Source organism: Solanum lycopersicum, chromosome 4 (genome assembly GCF_036512215.1).
Source record: "Solanum lycopersicum chromosome 4, SLM_r2.1".
NCBI lineage: Eukaryota > Viridiplantae > Streptophyta > Magnoliopsida > Solanales > Solanaceae > Solanum > Solanum lycopersicum.
In genome coordinates, this window is record NC_090803.1 from 53,501,948 (window position 1) to 53,521,169 (window position 19,222).

The 19,222-nt window shown below is 37.6% G+C and overlaps 1 protein-coding gene across 1 annotated transcript; it reads right to left on the reverse strand.

Annotated features, from left to right (window-relative positions):
* Window positions 1-17,368: 17,368 nt before the first annotated feature.
* Window positions 17,369-18,877, reverse strand: LOC138348177 (uncharacterized). The gene is made up of 2 exons (XM_069296795.1): window positions 18,487-18,877; window positions 17,369-17,421 (listed from the first exon to the last, which is right to left on the reverse strand). The coding sequence occupies exons 1-2, from the start codon at window positions 18,875-18,877 to the stop codon at window positions 17,369-17,371; spliced, it is 444 nt and encodes a 147-aa protein (XP_069152896.1).
* Between the last annotated feature and the right edge of the window lie 345 nt (window positions 18,878-19,222).

The window sequence follows — 19,222 nt, forward strand, 5'->3', positions numbered from 1 at the left end:
CGCACCAAAAGGGTAAGACATTTGGTTAAAGTCCGGATGCACCATAATAAAAATATTTGAGGATAAAATGATAGATTCAAGTTCTATTGCACCAAAAGGGTAAGACATCAATTTGAGTTTTGATGCACCATGATTGGGTTGAAGTCCCATAAAATTATGGCATTACATGCCTTATATGGATAAGACATTGAGTTTGAGTCAATGAACCATAGTGATGATATAATAATGACTAAGGCTTTGATGAAATGTCTTGAAATTCATCCTATTGAATTTGCTCCATTCCTTGAAAAGAATGTGGTAGCAACATATGATAATTTTAAAGTCGCATGTTCACTTGCTCCGTTCTATCATATGAATGTGGTAGCAGTAAATAGTTAGTCTGAAAGATGACAAATGATTAACAATATGAAAAAGAGAATGAAGGGACAGAATTATAATAGTCATTATTGTGGTAATTATAAAAGGAAGAACACTATGGGTTTTCCAAATAGTCCTTCGAAATGTGAAGACAGTTTTCATTATCAAAATGGTATGAAAGGACATTGGACTTGTGAATGTTGTCGACCCAATAATTTGACAAGTTTATAAATCCTCTATCATGATACAAGAAGATAAAGTGATGGTACACTTAATCTTTCAAACTGATGTTGAGGTGTGTCATGGAAATATGATGAATTTTAAAACCATGACAATGTGCTTATCATGCAAAATTATGAAATACAAATAAATAATTAGTCCATTCCTTGAAGAGAATGTGACTTGTGATGAGTATGGTGAATGCTCGACCATTCTATAAGAGAATGGGTCCAGATGTGATAAAATCATTATGGGTCGGATATATTCCACAACTCACCTCTATGGAAGGTTTGAGAAAAAATGATACATGTCACTTCTCATCTCTACGGGAGATTTGAGAGGAAATAAATTTTATTTGGCAGAAATGGCTAATTGTATTGTACGTTTTATACGTCACCATTGTATGAACTACCGAAAGGGCAAAAGAAAGAAATAGTTCTTGCCTATAAGGATTGTGGTCATTACTGTGTGGCAATACAAATTTGTCATTGGTTGTGTACCTATGGTACAACAAAAGTAAAGCAAGAAAGACGTCTTGCTCGTAATGATTTTGACCATGACAATAATAATATAATTTCCTCCTTGAAGGAGATACTCACCATAGGGATGGTGTCATGCAATATGTGATAGTACGTAAAATTAATTGCAAGCTCTAACGAGTTGTGCTATTATCAGAGGAATAATATTGGGGTTGTAGTAAGTCTCAAAAGAAACTTTTTCAGTTTCGGATGAATTGAAAATAAATATTGAGACTATAAATCACTACAACCGAAGAGGGTTATAAATGTTTACGTAAAAGATTACCCCACTTTTCCTCTTGTTTGTTCCATACAAACATGTACATGTTGATGAAATCACATGTAAAAGTAAATTATAAGTGTACTCAAATAAAGATCAGTTGGCATGACTGGTTGACCATTCCTATTAAATGTGATGCAAACGTGATTGAGAATTCAGGTGATTTATATGATGAAGAAATAAAGATTCTTCAAGAATTCTCTTGTGTTGCTTGTTCTCTTTATAAAATGAGCATTGTACCAGCTAAGGTTGGGATTGTAATCCCCTAAAATTTTGGGAACATATAAAAGGGTGAATATTGACACGACCCAAAACCGAGCCGCGACTGGCACCCACACTTACCCTCCAATGTGAGCGAACCAACCAATCTAAAACTTAACATTTCAATGTAATATCAACAAAAAGTAATGCGGAAGACTTAAACTCATTAAATAAAACCGATTCATTAACTTCTAAAATTCAACATCTATTATTCCCCAAAATCTGAAAGTCATCATCACAAGAACATCTATGATCAAATTACTAACTAAGAGTATTCTAAAAACTAAAACAAGTAAAAGCTAGTCCATGCAGGAACTTCAAGGCATCAAGACATGAGGAAGAAGATCCAGTCCAAGCTAGAAGCATTAGCTCACCCTGAAGATCCGCTGTAGTGAAGACTGACTAGAGTTACTGTTGAGTCGAAGATGACGACACGTTTGCTGCACTCCACAATTAAACAAGAAGAAAACATAAAAGTAGGGGTCAGTACAAAACACGGGTACTGAGTAGATATCATCGGCCAACTCAAATAGAAATCAATATATACCAAGTAATATCATAAAATCAACTATGATACTCAACATGTAGCAACAACAAATACTATATCATTAACAATTACCGTCAAGTTCACACATGAGGACTCAAGCCTCAATACCATACTCATTTGGGAATCATGTTCATTAGATTGAGTATATTGACATCTTTCAAGATTCATTATCTTTATTTCTCTTGTGTCGGTACGTGACACTCCGCTCCCTCAATATTCATTAATCCTCTTGTGTCGGTACGTGACACTCCGATCCCCTAAATCTACGTGTCGGTTCGTGACACCCGATCCCCTAAATCTACGTGTCGGTTTGTGACACCCGATACCCTAATTCTACGTGTCGGTTCGTGACACCCGATCCCCTAATTCTACGTGTCGATTCGTGACACCCGATCCCCTAATACTACGTGTCGGTTCGTGACACTCGATCCCTTAATTCTACGTGTCGGTTCGTGACACCTGATCCCCTAATACTACATGTCGGTTCGTGACACCCGATCCCCTAATACTACGTGTCGGTTCGTGACACCCGATCCCCTAATCTCCTTCTATCAATTCATCAAGCCTTCTTTCTTACCAAGGCATCATCAATCCCATTATTTTAGTGCATCACGCCTTCTTTTATACCAAGGCCTCATTATTAACAAAGAGATTAGGATTTTGCAAGATTTGGGATAACTTCATCATGCTTATATAATCACAATTATATAATTACATTCATGCAAGCATACAATTAAGCACATAGCAGGGTTTACAATATTATCAATACATATCATTCGCTATTAAGAGTTTACTACGAATATCGTAAGAGAAACCATAACCTACCTCCACCGAAGATTCGTGATCAAGCAAGCAAATTTTCCCAAAGCTTTGTGTTTTTCCCCTTCTCGAGTGTCTCCCTCTATCGATTCCCTTCTCTCTCTTTCTTTTTGTTCTTTCTATTTTTCTTATTCAAACCCTCTTTCTTTTACCCTAATTAACATGTAATTAAGTGTAAAAGATGACAATAATAACCCACAATTTAACTCAAGGTTACCTCTTTTATCCCCCAAGAAATTGAGTTATTAATATAAACCCACGAAATATATAATTATAGCAGGAATAGTCCAAAAACGCCCCTTTAAAACTTAACCAAAAATCCGACTTCGACTGGGATTACGCAACCTGTGACGTCCCATCGCGCCCACGACGGTCCGTCATGCAGAGACTCGATTTCCTTAAGGAGTCTGTGACAGCCCGTCGTACCTACGACGGTCCGTCCTGCACTTCCGTCACGACGTTCAGAGAATCGTTCCCTATACCAAATTCTCAAGAGTTGAAGTGTTTTGAAACGGTGGATCACGACGGTTCGTCGTGCCTGTGACGGTCCGTCCTGCAGGTCCGTCACAGAGTTCAGAGAGTCGATTTCAGCACCCAAATTTCAGAATTTCTAAGTGTTTTGGGATGAGACACCCTCGACGGTCCGTCGTGCCCATGACGTTCCGTCGTGGGTTCCGTCGTCTCAGCCTATTTTTCCAGAAATAAAATCTGCTGCTCAAAACGACTAAACAGGTTGTTACAAATATGGGCCCATTCACCTGTCATGTGGATCATTTGCAACTATATGATTGATGCATCTATGCGATGGTCACATGTATTTTGTTGTCAACTTACAAATTGGTTTTGTAAGATTGTTTGCTCGAATTGTTAAAATGAAGAGCACAGCTCCAAACTATGAAATTATATTGATAATACTGGTTGATTTAGCAGAAATTGTATGCCTCCAATTATAGCTAAATCATGGTTATGAGAAAAAAATTTCCAAATAAGATTTGGTATGAGATAATTTTATTTAACATGTAGAAACACATGTATGCATCAAACCAACAAGGTTTTCCCATTAAAATTTGTTCAGGGTCATGAACCATATAATTTTCATCTAAAATATTGAATGTGCGGTTATGATTTTAGTTGCTCCACCACGCACAAAGATGAACTTCCAAATAAGGTTGGAATGAATATTAGATTTTCTGACATTAGGGGGAGAGATGATTGACAGCTGAAAATTATGTATGAGGTTAATTATGAATTATCTAGATCCTCGTTAAATAAATATGTGAACTTAAAGTTCAAGGGATAATTCAGTTGCATAATGTTGCAAATCAGTTGCCAGATGAATGCATTGACACTATGATATAATTCAGCTACAAATGCTCCAATGTGAAGTCCTTGAAGGACAGAGTCTATGATACGCCAGAAGCGTAATAGACCAATCGATTCCAAATATAAAATTCCTTGAAAAAGGAAGGAGCAAATGATCAATATGGTCATGATAATAAGGCAAGTGCTATAAATGAGCACATTGACATAACACTTCATAAAATCTTGAAAAAGGTTCAGGTACCTGAAATAATGAAAAATGAAGCTTGATAAGTTATGTCTTGTTGGAATCGATATCAAATAACCATCGACGGTATCTTTAATATGAGGTAGCACTCAATGATATAAATTGTGACGAGGATCTGTAATTCAAATCTGTCATATAGTGTGGACAGATAAATGGTTGGCCAAGTAAAATGCACAATTCAAGTATATTTTGTTTTACTTAGAAAAGTGACATTTTGGACTGGTAGTCCATAAATCAAGGTATAATGTCAGCGGGGTACAAATAAATTATTATGAGATAGTATAAACGTAAGATATCAAATACGGTTTGTCCTTTGGTGGATGCAATGAGGTTTGTTTTGATCTGGCAACATATGAAAACTTGAATGCATGTAATGAATAATTGTAATGTCTGGCTAGACAATGAAGGTTATATGAAAATCCTTGAAACAATCGAGGTGTCTGAAGCATATATGAGTTTGAAAGAAACTTTTTAATATATAAAGCCTCAAGAATCCTTATATGGATTGAAATAGTCAAGGAAGAAAAGGGTAAAAAAGAATGACCCTAATTGTCTTTGTATTTTATGAAAATGTCTTAGTAAGACAGAATTTTCTCTTGACCTACAGATTGTTAATTTGACAAATGAAATATTTGTCTAACAGTGCACATAGTTTTGATGCAATGTTATATGCATAAATCACATTCATTGAGTACCCCGATAATTATGAGATCACTTGACATAAATGATGATTTAGTTTGATCTTAAAAGAAGGATGAAAAACTTCTCGGTGATGAAACTCCATATCTTGGAAACTGGTGCATCTTACTAACAATATTTGACCAGATATTTGTTTTGCAGTAAATTTTCTGGCAAGATTCTGTTTTTCCTCGATAAAAGGACATTGAAATGGTGTTGAGTACATGATTGAATATCCTCGAAGGACCATACTTATGGGTTTATTCTATTTCGAGGAATCCAAGACAAAATTGTTTGGTTACGCAGATGCAGAATATTTATCTAATTCGCATAAAGCTCTATCTCAAGCACGCTATGTGTTTGCATGTGGAGGCACAATAATATCCTGGCGATCAATGAAGAAAATTTTGCCATGCAGAAATAAAAGTCCTCCATTAAGCAAGTCGAAAGTGCGTCTGGTTGAGATAAATAACACACCATATTCAAGAAATGTGTGGTTTTTTCTTTGAAAAAGAATATACCAACCACAATGTACGAAGATTGGAGACATCATCACCAAGAAACTAAATGATGTTTTAATCAAGGGGGAGTATAATACACGTTGCACTCTTTTTCCCTTGACTGAAGTTTTTTCCCACTGGGTTTTCTTGGCAAGGTTTTTAATGAGGCAACAAATAATGTGTATCAAAAGATATGTGTACTCTTTTTCCTTCACTAGAATTTTTTCCCACAGGGTTTTTCCTAGTAAGGTTTTAACGAGGCACATTATCTATGGACATCCAAGGGGGAGCGTTACAAATCCATTGAACTAATTAAGTGGATTGTCCATTGGATATTCATGAATTACTTGTATTCATGTATGTATATTTCCAAGGTGATATGATCCACTATGGATAAACATGTATCTATTAATTTGGTGACCTTTGGGAGTGATATCTCAACACTATAAATAGAGACATCACTCACCATTTGAAGTAGACACTTGAATAAGAAGAAAGTCTTATCTTCCATTTTACTTCTCTTGCCTTCATCTCTTTATATTTATATTGCCATGAGCTTGATTTTATTACAGATACATAGTACTTACCATTTTATAAAATCAATGCATATATAAGCTTAATGTTTCTTTTTTACCATTGTTAGTTATTAGCATTGAAAACATATATTTGATCAACTTAGAAAAGTTAATTAAATAGTTCACGTTCATTGATTAAATTAATTAATCAGAATAAATAAATTTATATTCATTGATTTTGAGTTCCAAAAACATTAAATAAGATAAAATTATATCATTTCTTAATGCAAGTGTAAAGTAAAAAGGTTAGATGTAAAATGGGATGAAGAGAGTAGTAGTTATTAGATTCAATATCGTTATAGATTTTAGGGACATTTACAATAAGCGCTAATTATCGCTCGAAGTACATAAGCGACAGTTATGCTATTATCTTTAATTAATTATCTCTAAGTATCATTTTCCATGTAATATGCATCTATAAATATCTCAAAATAAATCTAAAACTCCTTAAATTATTAAATAAGTATCTAATTTTATGTTCATCACAGTGTGTGTGTATGTATATATATATATTCTTTTCTATTTGTATTTATTTATCATTGCTTCTAGTGAATTTCGTGTTCTATAACGAAAAAATCTCTTATTTTATTAATTTTCAAAATATTTAATTCGAACATTTCAAAAAAATGAAGTTTGCCTATCTCAATTAACTTGATTGAATCCATTATGAATTCAATAAATCTAAGTAAATTAAAGTAAGGTATAATTTTGTTTTCCACTTTTTTTTTTCAATATATTGAAATAATTAATCTTTTTAATCGGATACAATAAATATTTTAAACTTATCCTAAATCATTTTTGTAACGACCTGTTTAGTCGTTTGAGCAGCAGATTTTATTTCTGGAAAAACTGGCTGAGACGACGGATCCCACGACGGACCGTCATGGGCACGACGGACCGTCGAGGGGGTCTCGTTTCAAAACACTTAGAAATTCTGAAATTGGGAACTGAAAATCGACTCTATGAACTTCGTGACGGAATGGCAGGACGGACCGTTACAGGCGTGATGGACCGTCACAGACTCTTTGGTTGAAATTGGGTCTCTGAACCTTGCGACGACCTGCAGGACGGACCGTCGCAGGCACGACGGGCCGTCACAGGTTGCGTAATCCCAGTCTGGGTCAGATCTCTTTACACGTTTTAAGGGACATTTTGGACTATTCCTACTTTAATTATAAAGTTAGTGGGTTTATGTTAATAAGTCTAATTACTTGGGGGTTAAAAGAGGTAACCTTGAGTAAATTAGTGGGTTATTATTGCCATCTTTTATTCTTAATTATATGCTAATTAGGGTAAAAGAAAGAAGTTGTGAATAAGAAAAAGAAAAGAACAGAAAGAGAGAGAAGGAGAATCGATAGAGAGAGACGAACGAAGAGGAAAAACACAAGACTTTGGGAAATTCTTGCTTGATCACTAGTCTTCGGTGGAGGTAGGTTATGGTTTCTCTTACGATATTCGTAGTAAACTCTTTATAGCGAATGATATATATTGATAATATTGTAAACCCTGCTATGTGCTTGATTGTATGCTTGCATGAATGTAATTATATAATTGTGATTATATAAGCATGATGAAGTTATTGAATCCCAAATCTTGCAAAACCCTAATCTCTTTGTTAATGATGAGGCCTTGGTATAAAAGAAGGCGTGATGAACTAAAATAATGAGATTGATGATGCCTTGGTAAGAAAGAAGGCTTGAGGATTCGATAGAAGGAGATTTAGGGGATCGGGTGTCACGAACCGACACGTAGATTTAAGGGATCGGGTGTCACAAACCGACACGTAGATTTAGGGGATCGGGTGTCACGAACCGACACGTAGATTTAGGGGATCGGGTGTCACGAACCGACACGTAAATTTAGGGAATCGGGTGTCACGAACCGACACATAGATTTAGGGGATCGAGTGTCACGAACCGACACGTAGATTTAGGGGATCGAGTGTCACGAACCGACACGTAGATTTAGCGGATCGGGTGTCACGAACCAACACGTAGATTTAGGGGATCGGAGTGTCACGTTTCGACACATAGTAGTAGGGGATCGGATTGTCACGTACCGACACAAGAGGATTAATGAATATGAGGGATCGGAGTGTCAAGTACCGACACAAGAGGATTAATGAATATGAGGGAGCGGAGTGTCACGTACCGACACAAGAGAAATAAAGATAATGAATCTTGAAAGATGTTAATATACTCAATCTAACGAACATAATTCCCAAATGAGTATGGTATTGAGGCTTGAGTCCTCATGTGTGAACTTGACGGTAATTGTTAATGATATAGTACTTGCTGTTGCTACATGTTGAGTATCATAGTTGATTTTATGATATTACTTGGTATATATTGATTTCTATTTTGAGTTGGCCGATGATATCTACTCAGTACCCGTGTCTTGTACTGACCCCTACTTTTATGTTTTCTTCTTGTTTAATTGTGGAGTGCAGCAAACGTGCCGTCATCTTTGACTCAACAGTAACTCTAGACAGTCTTCAGTACTCCGGATATCAGGGTGAGCTAATGCTTCTAGCTTGGACTGGATCTTCCTCCTCATGTCTTGATGCCTTGAAGTTCCGGCATGGACTAGCTTTTATGTATTTTTAGCTTCTTAGAAACTCTTAGATTTAGTAATTTGAAGTAGACGTTCTTGTGATGATGACTTCCAGATTTTGGGAAATAATAGTTATTGAATTGGTTTTTATTAATGAGTTTAAGTCTTCCACATTACTTTATGTTGATATTACATTGAAACGTTAAGGTTTAGATTGGTTGGTTCGCTCACATAGGAGGGTAAGTGTGGGTGCCAGTCGCGGCCCGATTTGGGTCGTGACAATCTTGGTATCAGAGCATTATGTTCGTTGGTCTCATCACACAAGAACGAGTCTAGTAGAGTCTTAAGGAACGGTAGGGGGACGCCTTTACTTTTCTTTGAGAGGCTATAAGACTTAAGGAAAATTCCATTTTTTCTGTCTTTCCCTCGTGCTACTACTTGAATCCAATTGGTATCTAGGTGATACAAGTTGGTATTTGACCATCTTCACTCTCTTCCGCAGATGGTTAGAACTAGAGCAACGACTACATCAACACCAACATCAGCAAGGCAGGATATAACTGAGCCAGCCACTGGGCTGTGGCTCGAGGAAGAGCAACGGCAAGAGGTCGTGGTAGAGGTCGTGGGAGGACGTCCTCTAGAGGAAGAGGACAAGCACCTAGCCCATCTGATGCTAGGGCGGTGACTCCTCCACCGACTGAGGAAGTAGTAAGAGAGGGTGAGGAAGGGGAGAATGAACAAGTGCAAAATGAGGAATTGCCACCCCAACCTACCCCAGAAATGATCAATCAGGTTCTCGCTTATCTTAGTAGGTTGTCTGATCAGGGTCAGGCACCTCTAGTGTTTTCTGCACCAACACCTCCGGTTTCAGAGGTACAACATGCAGCCACTATGGCTCCTCGTATGGATGCCTCATTGGACATAGACACGTTTCCACATCTAACTACTGGGCCTATAATGACAAATGATCAGCATGAACTTTTCAGTAAGTTCTTGAAATTGAAACCTCCAGGATGCTTACGATTTTCTGGTTGACTGTCATGAGCTACTACACAAGATGGGTATAGTAGAACGGTTTGGTGTTGAGTTCGTGAGTTATCAGTTTCAAGGGAACGCCAAAATGTGGTGGCGGTCACATGTTGAGTGTCAACCAACAGAGGCACCACCTATGACTTGGGCCTCATTCTCTAGCTTGTTTATGGAGAAGTATATCCCCCGGACTTTGAGGGATAGGAAAAGAGATGAGTTCTTGAGCCTAGAGCAAGGTAGGATGTCGGTTACTGCATATGAGGCTAAGTTTCGTGCATTATCCAGACATGCCACCGGATAGAGATATTGACTTCTGCATCGATCTTGAACCGGGTACTCACCCCATTTCTATACCCCCTTATAGAATGGCTCCCGCGGAGTTAAGAGAGTTAAAGGCACAACTTCAAGAGTTGCTAAGCAAAGGCTTTATTAGACCAAGTGCATCTCTTTGGGGTGCTCCGGTATTATTTGTGAAGAAAAAGAATGGGAGCTTTCGAATGTGCATAGACTATAGACAACTAAATAAGGTAACGGTTAAGAACAAGTATCCTCTTCCTCGCATTGATGATTTGTTCGATCAGTTACAAGGTGCTTGTGTCTTCTCTAAGATTGACTTGAGAATCGGTTATCATCAATTGAAAATACGGGCAACGGATGTGCCAAAGACTGCTTTTAGAACCAGGTATGGGCATTACGAATTTGTAGTGATGTCTTTTGGTCTTACGAATGCCCCTGCTGCGTTCATGAGTTTGATGAACGAGATTTTTAAGCCATATTTGGATCTCTTTGTGATCGTATTTATTGATGATATACTGATATACTCTAAAAGTAAGGAGGAACATGAGGAGCATTTGAGAATGGTATTGGAAATGTTGAGGGAGAAAAAGCTTTATGTCAAGTTCTCTAAGTGTGAGTTTTGGCTAGATGCGGTGTCCTTCTTGGGGCACGTGGTTTCTAAGGATGGAGTGATGGTGGATCCTTCTAAGATTGAGACAGTGAAGAATTGGGTAAGACCTACTAATGTGTCAGAAATAAGGAGCTTTGTTGGTCTAGCTAGCTATTACCGCCGATTTGTCAAGGGATTCTCTTCCATTGCTTCCCAACTGACGAACTTGACTAAGCAAAATGTTCCATTTATATGGTCGGATGAGTGTGAGGAAAGCTTTCAGAAGCTCAAGACTCTGTTGACTACTGCACCAATTCTCACCTTGCCAGTGGAAGGTAAGAATTTCATTGTCTATTGTGATGCATCCTATTCGGGTTTGGGTGCAGTGCTAATGCAAGAGAAGAATGTGATTGATTATGCTTCAAGACAATTAAAAGTGCATGAACGTAACTATCCAACTCATGATTTGGAATTGGCCGCGGTAGTGTTTGCATTAAAGCAATGGAGACACTATTTATATGGGGTTAAGTGTGAGGTCTATACGGATCATCGTAGCCTACAGTATGTCTTTACTCAGAAAGATTTGAAATTGAGACAGAGGAGATGGATGGAACTACTGAAGGACTACGAAATCGCTATTTTGTATCATCCGGGGAAGGCGAATGTTGTAGCGGATGCTTTAAGTAGAAAAGCGGGAAGCATGGGAAGTCTAGCTCACTTGCAAGCTTCTAGACGCCCATTGGCTAGAGAAGTTCAGATTCTGGCTAATGACCTTATGAGATTAGAAGTAAACGAGAAGGGAGGATTTTTAGCTTGTGTGGAGGCAAGATCTTCCTTCCTTGACAAGATTAAGGGAAAGCAGTTTAATGATGAAAAATTGATCCGGATCCGAGATAAAGTGTTGCAAGGAGAGGCTAAAGAAGCGACAATCGACGAGGAAGGTGTTTTGAGGATTAAGGGAAGGGTATGTGTACCCTGCGTCGATGATTTGATCAACACTATTCTGACAGCGGCTCATAGTTCAAGGTACTCGATACGTCCGGGTGCAACCAAGATGTACCGTGACCTGAAGCAACACTTTTGGTGGAGTAGAATGAAGCGTGATATTGTGGATTTTATTGCCAAATGTCCAAACTGTCAACAAGTAAAGTATGAACACCAAAGGCCCGGAGGAACACTTCAGAGAATGCCCATTCCGGAATGGAAATGGGAGAGAATCGCAATGGACTTCGTGGTTGGTCTTCCAAAGACATTGGGGAAGTTTGACTCTATTTGGGTGATTGCTGATAGGTTAACTAAGTCTGCTCATTTCATTCCGGTCAAGGTGACTTACAATGCAGAGAAGTTAGCCAAAATCTATATCTCAGAAATTGTTCGGTTGCATGGGGTTCCACTCTCCATCATATCAGATAGAGGTACGCAGTTTACTTCTAAGTTTTGGAAAACATTGCATGCGAAATTGGGTACTAGGTTGGACCTTAGTACTGCGTTCCATCCTCAGACCGATGGTCAGTCTGAGCGAATGATTCAAGTGTTGGAGGATATGCTTCGTGCATGTGTGATAGAATTTGGTGGTCATTGGGATAACTTCTTACCCTTAGCGGAGTTTTCATACAATAATAGCTATCACTCAAGCATTGATATGGCTCCATTTGAAGCCTTGTATGGTAGGAGATGTAGGTCCCCCATTGGTTGGTTTGATGCATTCGAGGTTAGACCTTGGGGTACTGATCTTTTTAGGGATTCGATAGAGAAAGTGAAATCGATTCAAGAAAAGCTTCTAGCGGCGCAAAGTAGGCAAAAAGAATATGCAGATCGAAAGGTTAGAGACTTAGAGTTCATAAAGGGTGACCAAGTCTTGTTGAAAGTTTCGCCAATGAAAGGGGTGATGCGGTTTGGTAAAAGAGGCAAGCTAAGCCCAAGGTACATTGGTCCCTTTGAAGTACTTAAGCGAGTAGGGGAGGTGGCTTATGAGTTAGCCTTGCCTCCAGGGCTGTTCGGAGTACATCCGGTATTTCATTTGTCGATGTTGAAAAGATACCATGGGGATGGAAACTACATTATCCGTTGGGATTCAGTTTTGCTTGATGAGAATTTGTCTTATGAGGAGGAGCCTGTTACTATTTTAGATAGAGAAGTTCGCAAGTTGAGGTCAAGGGAGATTGCATCCATCAAGGTGCAATGGAAGAATCGACGGTTGAAGAAGCCACTTGGGAGAAGGAGGCAGATATGCAAGAAAGATATCCACATCTGTTTAAAGATTCAGGTACTCCTTTTCGCCCTTATTTTTCTTCTTACGATCGTTCGGGGACGAACGATGGGTAAATTGGTATCTATTGTAACGATCTGTTTAGTCGTTTAGGCAGCAGATTTTATTTCTGGAAAAACTGGCTGAGACGACGGATCCCACGACGGACCGTCATGGGCACGACGGACCGTCGAGAGGGTCTCGTTTCAAAACACTTAGAAATTCTGAAATAGGGTACTGAAAATCGACTCTCTGAACTTCGTGACGGAATGGCAGGACGGACCGTCACAGGCGTAACGGACCGTCACAGGCGTGACGGACCGTCACAGGCGTGACGGACCGTCACAGACTCTTTGGTGGAAATTGGGTCTCTGAACCTTGCGACGACCTGCAGGACGAAACGTCGCAGGCACGACGGACCGTCACAGGTTGCGTAATCCCAGTCTGGGTCGGATTTCTTTACACGTTTTAAGGGACGTTTTGGACTATTCCTACTTTAATTATAAAGTTAGTGGGTTTATGTTAATAAGTCTAATTACTTGGGGGTCAAAAGAGGTAACCTTGAGTAAATTAGTGGGTTATTATTGCCATCTTTTATTCTTAATTATATGCTAATTAGGGTAAAAGAAAGAGGGTGTGAATAAGAAAAAGAAAAGAACAGAAAGAGAGAGAAGGAGAATCGATAGAGAGAGACGAACGAAGAGGAAAAACACAAGACTTTGGGAAATTCTTTCTTGATCACTAGTTTTCGGTGGAGGTAGGTTATGGTTTCTCTTACGATATTTGTAGTAAACTCTTAATAGCGAATTATATGTATTGATAATATTGTAAACCCTGCTATGTGCTTGATTTTATGCTTGCATGAATGTAATTATATAATTGTGATTATAGAAGTATGATGAAGTTATTGAATCCCAAATCTTGCAAAACCCTAATCTCTTTGTTAATGATGAGGCCTTGGTATAAAAGAAGGCGTGATGAACTAAAATAATGAGATTGATGATGCCTTGGTAAGAAAGAAGGCTTGAGGATTCGACAGAAGGAGATTTAGGGGATCGGGTGTCACGAACCGACACGTAGATTTAGGAGATCGGGTGTCACGAACCGACACGTTGATTTAGGGGATCGGGTGTCACGAACCGACACGTAGATTTACGGGATCGGTTGTCACGAACCGACACGTAGATTTAGGGGATCGGGTGTCACAAACCGACACGTAGATTTAGGGGATCGGGTTTCACGAACTGACATGTAGATTTAGGGGATCGGAGTGTCACGTTCCGACACATAGTAGTAGGGGATCGAAGTGTCATGTACCGACACAAGAGGATTAATGTATATGAGGGATCGGAGTGTCACGTACCGACACAAGAGGATTAATGAATATGAGAGAGCGGAGTGTCACGTACCGACATAAGAGAAATAAAGATAATGAATCTTGAAAGATGTTAATATACTCAATCTAACGAACATAATTCCCAAATGAGTATGGTATTGAGGCTTGAGTCCTCATGTGTGAACTTGACGGTAATTGTTAATGATATAGTACTTGTTGTTGCTACATGTTGAGTATCATAGTTGATTTTATGATATTACTTGGTATATATTGATTTCTATTTTGAGTTGGCCGATGATATCTACTCAGTACCCGTGTCTTGTACTGACCCCTACTTTTATGTTTTCTTCTTGTTTAATTGTGGAGTGCAGCAAACGTGCCGTCATCTTCGACTTAACAGTAACTCTAGCCAGTCTTCAGTACTCCGGATATCAGGGTGAGCTAATGCTTCTAGCTTGGACGGATCTTCCTCCTCATGTGTTGATGCCTTGAAGTTCCGGCATGGACTAGCTTTTATGTATTTTTAGCTTCTTAGAAACTCTTAGATTTAGTAATTTGAAGTAGACGTTCTTATGATGATGACTTCCAGATTTTGGGAAATAATAGTTATTGAATTGGTTTTTATTAATGAGTTTAAGTTTTCCGCATTAGTTTATGTTTATATTACATTGAAATGTTAAGGTTTAGATTGGTTGGTTCGCTCACATAGGAGGGTAAGTGTGGCTGCCAGTCGCGGTCCGATTTGGGTAGTGACAATTTTTGTCATTTTCTTCCTCAACTTGGATCATTAATTAAATTCCAAAAAACAAAAAAGGATCCAATTTCTACTACTTTCACAGAGCAACTTTTATTAGGTGGCTCTCGATTTGTCCACTTTAGCTTTGATAGTTGATGATGAATTAAAAAGGAGAAAAAGATGGATCTTTCTTCTGTCAACTCATTTTGCACGTGGATTAAAGAAGTAATTTTTAATGGTAATTAATTATAGATTAATTTAGAAAAGAAGTTATTCTATTGAATTTACATCAAATCAATATAATGAAGTAAAAGATATGTCGACTAATAATATTTAAGTAAAATAAGTTATAAATTAAAATATTTAATTTTTATATTAGCAATAGTGTATCGAATTTTCAATATCCAATTTTTATATTAACAATAGAGCGCATACACACACACACACACACACACACACACACATATATATATAATATCCAGACAAGATCCTACCTAGATAAATATCTTCTGCCTTATGTGTACACGGTTAATTATAAAATAACTAATTTAGTTAATAATTATCGGTTAAATTCATAAAAGACAATTTTAGTATCGTATACTACTTAACCCTTATAGGAAAATAAATTATTAGGGTTAAGAGTATTTTTGTTCATAACTTAAAGGGGGAAAAAAAGGAGACTTGCCTGCGTATAGCGGCAACCGGCGTGGAAACCATCCTGTGCACTTCACAATCAGGTAACTTTTATAAATGTATTAATTATGCAATTGAAACTGTGTATTGATGTTAAATGTAGTTTTAATTATTTTATTATCATTATAATAATGAGTGAAACAAAGAGTAAGAAGGAAATAAATTGCAAACTTGATTAATTCTTTGTATATTTATAAGTTATAGTGGATTAAAATTAGATTTCGTGCAATCCAGTGATCATCACGGCCAAATGCATTTATGCAATTATAATAATTGTTAGTATTACTTTAATGTGGATTTTGAATTAAAAAAAAGAGAATTTGAAATAAGAAAAATTGGAAAATTGATATATATGTATAAAGAAATTTTGAAATTGAGGAACGATGATGATTGGCTAATGATAGGAAATGGAGACTACTAGGAATAATGATTTAATGGTTATAGTTGATTCAGAAATTAGCGAACCAGTTTTGACATGTCACGACCCAAAAATGGGTGTGATGGCACTCGTCTTATCCCACCAAGACAAGTCAGCCTAAAACCAAATATCTAACAAAGTGCGGAAGTAAATGACAATCCAACAACAATTTCTAGTATGAAACCAAGTCATATTAATTCAATCCCCAAAACCAGGTTGTCACATGCACAAGCCTCTAATGTAAACATTAGAATTGAAACAAAATAGAAGTCTAAAATGAAGTTGTCTTTCAAGTAAAAACAAAATCATAAACTGGAGTAGGAAAGTTCGCTGAGATGACAAACAGCTACCTCACAATCCTCCACAAGATGCCTCGGAAACGAAGAGAATAGAAGGTATCACAAAGATCCAGGCTCGTAACCTACAAAAATTTGCAGAAGCAAGGGGTGAGTACCAAACCACGCGGTACCCAACAAGCAAACCTCTAAACACAAGTTAAGTGAACAAAATACGGGTACTCCTTACACCCTATCTAAACCTCCACGCTACAGCCTAACAGTTTACCAAACATACCACTCAATAACCACACTCTATCAGTTTACACATTCTCAATAACAACTCAATATTCAACAATCACAAACTTCACAGAGAAACAGTCACAAGATCAGCAAAACACATGTTCAAGTTCATCAATAATAAAATGTGCAATGCCATGAGATGCAATGTCAAATATCGTGATACATGTCTTTCTTAACGATACACACCCGCTGCTCTCAGTCCGGGACCCATGGGGGACATATCTGTCCATGCATCTGTCGCGGTGCATGACACGACCCTCGATAATAGTAACCATCGCGGCGCGCGATACGTCCCTCGAAATATAATATCCATCACGGCGCGCGATACCACCCTCGAAATGATACATCCTTATACCACAATCATGTCTCAGATACAATGCAATTGACATGCTCAAATGAAAATGAGGAGACAACCATTTCGATATCAAAGCGCAATTTACAACAAGGAATACAACACAAACAAATAAGCAACAAGTCTCCAAATCATTCTCAACATCACACAAGAAGATACACGAATTTCAAACGCATAACAAGAGTTTAGAAATCCACTTGCCTTAACCACTCGAATAATCACTCTGGGACTTGAGCCTTCCCTTTCCGTTGAGCTTCCAAATCGATGCAATCTATGCAAGTATATACATTCACAATAAGGTTTCAGAACTAACAACACTCACACTTTTGTGTGTTTAATCTTGACCTAAAATTTCACCTCAAATTTATAATCAAGTTCGTAACTCTTGATGCCAACTAACCTTTCAACTATTATATTTTTTTAAGTTCCAAGTCTAAGGTTGAGTCCCTCCTTTTTTTTTCTTCAATACCACTCTAATAATCCACAAACAATTAATTATCTATCTTAGTATAACAAACTTAAATTATAATATGCTAACAATAGTAAGGATATTTCTATAAATTTACTCTCCAATACTTCCATCTAGTCAAAGGCTTAATCAGTAGAGGTCACTATCTGATAAATTCTCAACTTCACAAAATACAAATTTTTATATATATTTTCCTTTCCAATCACTTCAAACAACCTAATTTAATAATATTTTATTTTTATAATGTGAACAATAAGAAAAGAAAAATAAATAAAGGAAAAGAAAATATTAAAGTTGATGATTTTACGAACTGGGAAAAAAAGAATAAAAAAAAGAAATTGCAGATTTGATAATCTACATCCAAATTTTGCCAAACACAAACATTAGATCATATCTTGGCAATCATTGCCAATGATTAGGTTATTATTATTATTTTAAATTTAAATTTTTTTTGTTTACAACCATCAAAATATATATTATAATAAAAATTTAAAGGGATCCTAATTCTCTTTCTTCCTACCATTCAATCTTATATATATAAACATATGTGTGCAACAATTAAAGAAATTAATGCAGATGTAGTTTACCTGAAGCAGTCGAACCCTTCGTCCGTTCCGTCTTTCTCCTTTTTTTTTCTTTTATGAATTAATTAAGTACTAATTGTGATAGGTTTTACCCACATATTTTATTAAATAAATGCTAAATAGTATAGGGTCTTAAATAAATTATCACTTTAGCCCATAAACTATCGATTAATTAACTTTAGTTAAACAAATATTCAAAACTCTAAAGAGGAGATTTTGGGTCATTACATTATCCACCACTAAAAATCATGTTCGTCCTCGAACATGGAGTAAAAGAAAGTACCTGAAGCTTCAAAAAGTTGAGGATATCTGGCACGCATGTCAGACTCAGTCTCCCAAGTTGCCTCTCCCACTGTTCGGTGCTTCCAATGCACCTTCACTGAAGCAACCTCCTTGGTCCTAAGCTTTCGAACCTGCCTATCCAAAATAGCTATAGGCTCCTCCTCAAATGTCATGTCTGGACCCAACTCCACAAAATCAAGTGAAATCACATAAGATTCATCCGGAATATACTTTCGAAGCATAGAGACATGGAAAACAGGATGAACTGCCGACAAATTAGGTGGCAAGGCCAGCTTATAGGCCACCTCTCCCACTCGGCTCAAAATCTCAAAAGGTCCAATGAACCTAGGGCTAAGTTTGCCCTTCTTCCCAAACCTCATCACACCCTTCATGGGTGATACTCGGAGCCAACATGATCACCCTCCATAAACACTAAGGCTCTAACTCTCCGGTCTGCATAACTCTTCTGTCGACTCTGGGCTGTCAATAGTCTATACTGAATCATACGGACTTGTTCCATAGCATCTCTAAGCAAGTCTGTATCCAAAGAGTCCATCTCCGCCGAATCAAACCAACCAATAGGAGATCTACACCGTCTACCATACAACGCCTCAAATGGGGCTACTTGGATACTAGAGTGATAACTGTTATTATAGGCGAACTCCGCTAAGGGTAAATGTCGATCCCATCTTGCACCAAAATCGATTACACACGCTCGAAGCATATCTTCCAATACC

What these genes read in the sequence shown, in the direction of transcription:
- LOC138348177 (XM_069296795.1), bottom strand. Translation starts at nt 18,877, where the DNA reads ATGAAGGGTGTGATGAGGTTTGGGAAGAAGGGCAAACTTAGCCCTAGG. An exon ending in TCAACTTTTTGAAGCTTCAG is followed by an intron (nt 17,422 to 18,486) that starts GTACTTTCTTTT and finishes ATACTTGCATAG; the next exon opens with ATTGCATCGATTTGGAAGCT.